The sequence below is a fragment of the Mya arenaria genome, chromosome 2, assembly GCF_026914265.1.
Source record: "Mya arenaria isolate MELC-2E11 chromosome 2, ASM2691426v1".
NCBI lineage: Eukaryota > Metazoa > Mollusca > Bivalvia > Myida > Myidae > Mya > Mya arenaria.
Genome location: NC_069123.1, coordinates 34508258 through 34514257, shown reverse-complemented (window position 1 = coordinate 34514257; position 6000 = coordinate 34508258). Strand labels below are relative to the sequence as shown.

At 35.6% G+C, this 6000-nt stretch overlaps 1 protein-coding gene across 1 annotated transcript; it reads right to left on the bottom strand.

Moving 5' to 3' along the window:
• Nucleotides 1-315: 315 nt before the first annotated feature.
• On the bottom strand, nucleotides 316-5872 carry LOC128214415 (uncharacterized). The gene is made up of 12 exons (XM_052920881.1): nucleotides 5845-5872; nucleotides 4871-4959; nucleotides 4458-4529; nucleotides 4107-4239; nucleotides 3695-3792; nucleotides 3083-3093; nucleotides 2522-2675; nucleotides 2137-2269; nucleotides 1648-2010; nucleotides 1270-1467; nucleotides 800-901; nucleotides 316-335 (listed from the first exon to the last, which is right to left on the bottom strand). Exons 2-12 carry the CDS (start codon nucleotides 4934-4936, stop codon nucleotides 316-318), a joined length of 1350 nt encoding a protein of 449 aa, XP_052776841.1. The 5' UTR covers nucleotides 4937-4959; nucleotides 5845-5872.
• Nucleotides 5873-6000: the final 128 nt, after the last annotated feature.

Genomic DNA, 6000 nt, shown 5'->3' with positions numbered 1-6000 from the left:
CCATAGGTCGCGCAGCGTCTAATTGTGTTGCTCAAAACAATTGGAATGCCCCATTGACGTTAGACTAATGTAAGACTGCTTACAAACACACATTTGCTTGCTTAAAATTTATTAATCAAGAGTTTGTTTTTAATGCAATGTACATATTAGAAATGTGCACAATATGTTTTTTCACCATTTTGTTTTTTAAAATATGAATGGTTTCGGAGCCACAAGAGTTGACACAATGGGAAATGGTCTTTTCTCGATAATGGGGTCAGATAAAAATCGTAGTTTTAAATACTACAGTACTACACAAAATCGTTGAGGTTGACATCATAATTTAGCCCCTCTACCTACAGAACATCACGTTATAATCACAGCCATTTATTAAAGGTTGTGTAAAATCTTATTGAGATAAGAAACAGTCGCTCAGTGCGTACTTCGTATTGATTTAATAGTTTGCAATAGTTATATAGTAAAGTACATTTACAAGTACAGAACGAAAACGAAAGTGTACGTTTGTATTCATTTATAGCTATTTTTTCATCTTGATCATAGTTATTTAATTGTCAATATAGATTTCACACTTAATACTTTATATAAATACATGATCATGTTTCACTTTCGTCGTTTCAGATTTCATCGTGTTCGCGACCTCAGCATTCAAACTTACTTTGTTCTTTATATGCTTACGTTTTAATGCCATGGTACAACAAAACACACATTTTTATCAAAATAGCTTATGAACCAGATAGAACGACGCGATATAATACTATTTAAATATCTCTTTGGCAAATACACCAATAGGATTCCATACATGGTCTGTCGTGCCAGTTATTGGATGGGTATATTATGAGGCACTCCTGTCGACCAGTGTCTGAATTCGGCTGAGATGACGACCAGAATTCACTCTGTGAGTCTATAGGATAAAGATTTATCCATTGGAAGTGATGACTGCCGCTACTACTGTAGTTCTAGCTCCAAGCTAAAATTTATGGTCATAACCTGGATTGTGGAATTAAGAAGGTAAACAGCGTTTTAAAACTCGTTGCAAAGTATTTATAAAACGAATAGAAGGGAAAGAAGGCGGTTCAATACATGTCTATTGTCTTTATGCAGTACGCTTATAATTATGTTGAAAAGAGTGCTTATAAAGGATGGACTGAACATTGTCAATTGAAAATTAATATTTAAGGATATTTTGACTATATCAGTAAAAAACATGACACTAAAAAAATGTCAATGAAAGTTATCTTGCATTAATGGTATTGTGTCATTTAAACCTACCAGATATCCATTGTCTGAATAGAAAGCCTTTTTCATATGAGTCCAGAACAACCAAATCAGCATTTACAGAATGACATATATCTCGAGCGACGTCCCAGGTAGCGGAAAAGTTGTATATTTTCATACACAAACTGGTAGATGCATTGGACAAAAGAGTAAAACCGATCGACGTATCGCAGATAAGCTGTGACGTTGTAGCTGAAATGTGTGGTTAAAAACAGTACAGTGTACAATTTCATCGAAAGTATATTAAATATATTGGATGAACTAAGTGTTTATAAATGTATTCATTTGGCAATGCTAACGCTGATTTTGGATCGTTGTCTTTTATTTAAATGATGGTTTATGCTAACGACCGTAGATGTGAAATAATCATACTAAAGACGGTTGTTAACGACGCAGTCAATGACGAATGTATTGACGGAGAGACAGTTGAAGGTGTGGATGGCGTCGTTAATGGTTTAGAGGACGCTGTTGGGTGTTGCATGCCTGTAATGAATCTGCCATTTCTTAAAATATCGTGCTCGCAAATAAAATGGAAAGGACTGTCACATCGAGTGTCAAACCATTCGTAATTTTCCAAGACATTGAGCACGACACAGAGCTGACTCGGGTCGACATCTGGTTCGTCTGGTCCCCATGCTGTAAAACCCAATGTCCGCAAACTTTCCCATCCAAACACCTTCCCGGATAAAGTCTGATTCGCATTTGCACCGATCCAGTAGTTTCTTTGCTGCTGTTCTTCTGCAATAAGGGATAAGATCTTATTAATAATTACTTGGACATTTATCATTCGCAGTTTACTCAACGGTTATACACAACAAGCCTGAGTATGCAAATTATATTATACAAACAGGACATAAGTACCCTTTGAATGATGTATGATTGCGTATTGCACGGAGTTGAATTTAGCGTACGTGTCCAATGTAACAAGCTCGTCCCCAGTTTGACGACAGAACGCCTGAGCTTCGCTAAAGCTGACTTTAGTAGCTTCCTCCAACTTTATACAAAGCAACAAAAATGAATCGAAACTGTGGTCTGGCGGAGAGTCTACAAATAACAATGCTGCACGAACATTGGTACAAACAAAGATACTCTGGTGGTAAAGTTGTAACGCTTAAAGCGTACATTAAGTATAGATTTATTCCTATCTTTCGAGTACATGGAACATATTAAGAATGATTTATTGGTACTTAAGATAATTAGATCCCTGTATTATGTCAAAACGAATGAGAATAGGACAACAACTTACATGGTTTTTGTGTTGTAATTGACGCAAAACTGTGAGTTGACGGCAAAAACATTGTTGCAGATATATCACCACACTTCGTATTGCAGAAATCGCCCTTACAGCAGGTTGCTGGACACTTGCTGTTCGAATGTGCGTGTTCAAGAGCGGAACAAACCTATCGGTATAATCATAATGTATCATACAGTGTACTGTATATTGCCTTTATAAGTTTACGTATAGAAATAGAAACAGCATGCATAATCAGTACATGCTCGGTTTTCTCGACGTAGAATGCATTACAAAGTTAAATATCTTATACCATTTATCCAAATTAAAATCTTGAACTTTATTTAGAATATGGAATCTTGAAAAGGCTCAACACTAAAATGAGATTATATAACACAAACTATACCCAAACCAAATCAGTGTGTTGAGCAAAACAACGCGAAAAGGAATTAAAGAGTGTAAGAAAAATTGGGCCATGTCATATTTTGTTTTAAATATCTGCCTACAGTATCTGTCTCACATAGACCAGTGTGTGAATCGTTTCCAGATTGCAAAAGGTTGCTGGCGTCGATATACATCATACAGTTCTGAAAAATGGGAATGTAAATTTCAACAAATTTCACAAAAGAACTTCATTGTTACTGAACGAAACCACAATATTGAAGCAATAATATTGCATACATATTTTTTTGATATAAATTACTGTTATGTAAACATCTTTATGGATTTACAATTCTTCTATTTAAACAAGCAACTTCAGGCCCAAAGGAGCTATTTCACATAGGGCCTAAAAAAAGGTGTCTGTTTCGGGTAACCCGACCCTACCTATTAAAATGCGCCGACCCTAACTATTTTTTCCCGTTTCTGAGCAAAAAAATATATTCGTTAGCGAATAGAGATTACGACCGGCGAATAAATGCAGATTTTAATCAGAATTATTGTTTATATGATAAAACAAAGTCAGGCAATGACAGTAATGTAGGAAAGACTGCCATCTGCAAGAAAACACTCTGAACTTAAGACGGATTTTGAAAAAAAAAATCCCTACCTACCCTACCTAGAAATTTTGGGAAGGTTACCCTAAACAATTTTTTTTTGGCCTAGTCAAAACGTACAATGAAAGTAAACGAATTTTTTTTTCATTATTTCTTATAACCTAATCAAACAAATTTGGTGCCTTTAACGTACATCTCCTTTTTCACAGACGGTGACGTTATCACACCCATCTAGGGAAGACGCCTTTTCACACGTAAAACAGTAGGGTCCTCGTTCACTAGTTGGAAGAGCTGGACAAAAAGAAGAAAAAAAGTAGGGAAAAATGTCTTGTAGAATATACCATGCATTAATGAGAAATATATTACCGCAACGAAATGCAAAAAAGCCAACACAACCGACGACCACAACAACAAAACGTAGTATTAGTGGTTCGGTTGTTAAGGCAGCTGTGATGGTACAAGAAGTTTATGTCGCTGTTGTAGATATTATAGTAGATGTTGTTATATCTGCTTTGGTTCTGGCTATTGTTGATTTTGTTGGTGCTGTGTGGTTATTGATGTTGATCTTTATCTTAGCGATATAATATAGTAGTAAAATCCTTTACCAGGTTGTCCGCAGCCCTCTATATTACAGAACGGGGAGGAGCAACACTCTGCACATATGGTGATGTCACCAACGTCCTCCTCACCCGTCTTTTTAGTAGCGCTCCTTCTTCCCATGCCTAAGTTTTGGCATGTCTAAATGTATTTAAAACAATTTTGGGGTTATTTTCAATTCGTTGGCTACAAAGGTGAAGTGACAAGTAATTGATGTATCCATATGTATGGCTTAAGTTTTTGTTAACTGTCTAGTTAATGAGAATATTTACCGTTTGAACGACAAAGTGTTAAGTTTTTTTGTAGTTATGGATTTTTGTTACAACACTGTTAGATTATTCGGAAATTAATATTATTACCCCTTTAGACTGACATCCAAGTCTGTAGTAAATTTTGCCATTTGCAGAAATGAACTCCTCGACAGAACAAATCTGCAAATTCAATGCTGAGTTCATACGGTATATTTAAGATAAGTAAGTCTAAATATTTTGTTCCACTTATTTTATCAAAAATTGCTGGGTTGGAGCAGGAAAAGGTAAAAAATTGAAATGAAAATGTTAAGGACGTTTATTATCAGTCTTAAAGGAACAACCATGTTCATAACATCACAATCTGTGTAAACAAATATGCTCCAAAAATGCAGGCATGAACTCGATACGTTCAACATTCTCACAATAAATGTACGTATCATAATTTTCCATAATACTGATAAAAATTGGTTTGAAAACAATGTATAATTGTAATTTGTATTTAGTAGGGTCGTCATATCTACCTCATGTTCTTTACATGCTGTTGTTTCCCGACACTGCTGTATAGTGGGTGTACTGTGGCAGGACATACACCTCAACGCGTCTCCGAAACCTAAACACATATAAGCATAACTTACGAATACACTGTTCAAATTTTATAAATGCACATACATCTCGCACCGCTAAACATAATATTTTATGTATATTTAAGGTTCGTCATTTCCCGAAAATAATGCAAATACTAAACTGGCGATATCCATTCCACAGGGTTATTTCTGTTTTTGAGTGCATCATGCATCTATACATCAAACGGAATTTGCTCACATGAGTACCTACGTTCAACATAGGGTCAACGTCCATACATATATTTCAATATGTTCAATGTTCTAAAGCCATGTCCTAAGCTTTCAATGTTCAAAAGTTTAAGTCATATTTCAACGCATCTTCAGCCTACTCACGTAGTTCAACGCCCCCTTAAGTGTATCATTGGTAGTCTGTTTATTTCTCTGTCCATGTTCATTGACAATATACAATTTGTGAGAGAAATAAAGTGACTGATTGACATTGTCCTTGGTCAATCCAGCCACCAAACCTATCAGTATATAGACACATTGCGCCCTGCAATGGAATCAACCCTACAACAATTAGGAAATAAATTAATTAGCATTGATATTGTCCTCCCGCGACTCTTCAAATTAATTTAAATGCTTTTGCTTTAGACAAGCTTTCAGACAACCATTTAAGTAAGACCGCATTGAAGCAACGCCACCTCGGGCACTGCCAATCCAGGCCCAAAGGTTTTACAATGAAAACGATGGCGGCAAAAATCTCTTTAGCTTCTGCTATGTACTAATCACTAAGATGTGTGTATGTTTTTTTTTGTATATCACGAAGAACATTCGATAGATCTTAATTGTTAATCGAGCATTTTGCACTCCTGTGATCTAAACGATCGTGTTAACAACTTTTTATTTTAAAAGGTTTAATAAACAAATACCTGTTATCGAAAGCCAGAGACACTGAAAATAAATCGCACAACATGTTGAGATATTGCCTTGGCGGCATTAAGAACAGAACAATGTCAGATTTATAGCTAGGTCATTTAGATAACGTGGGCTATTTAGTACCTTCATGAAATTGAGCTAGTACATCT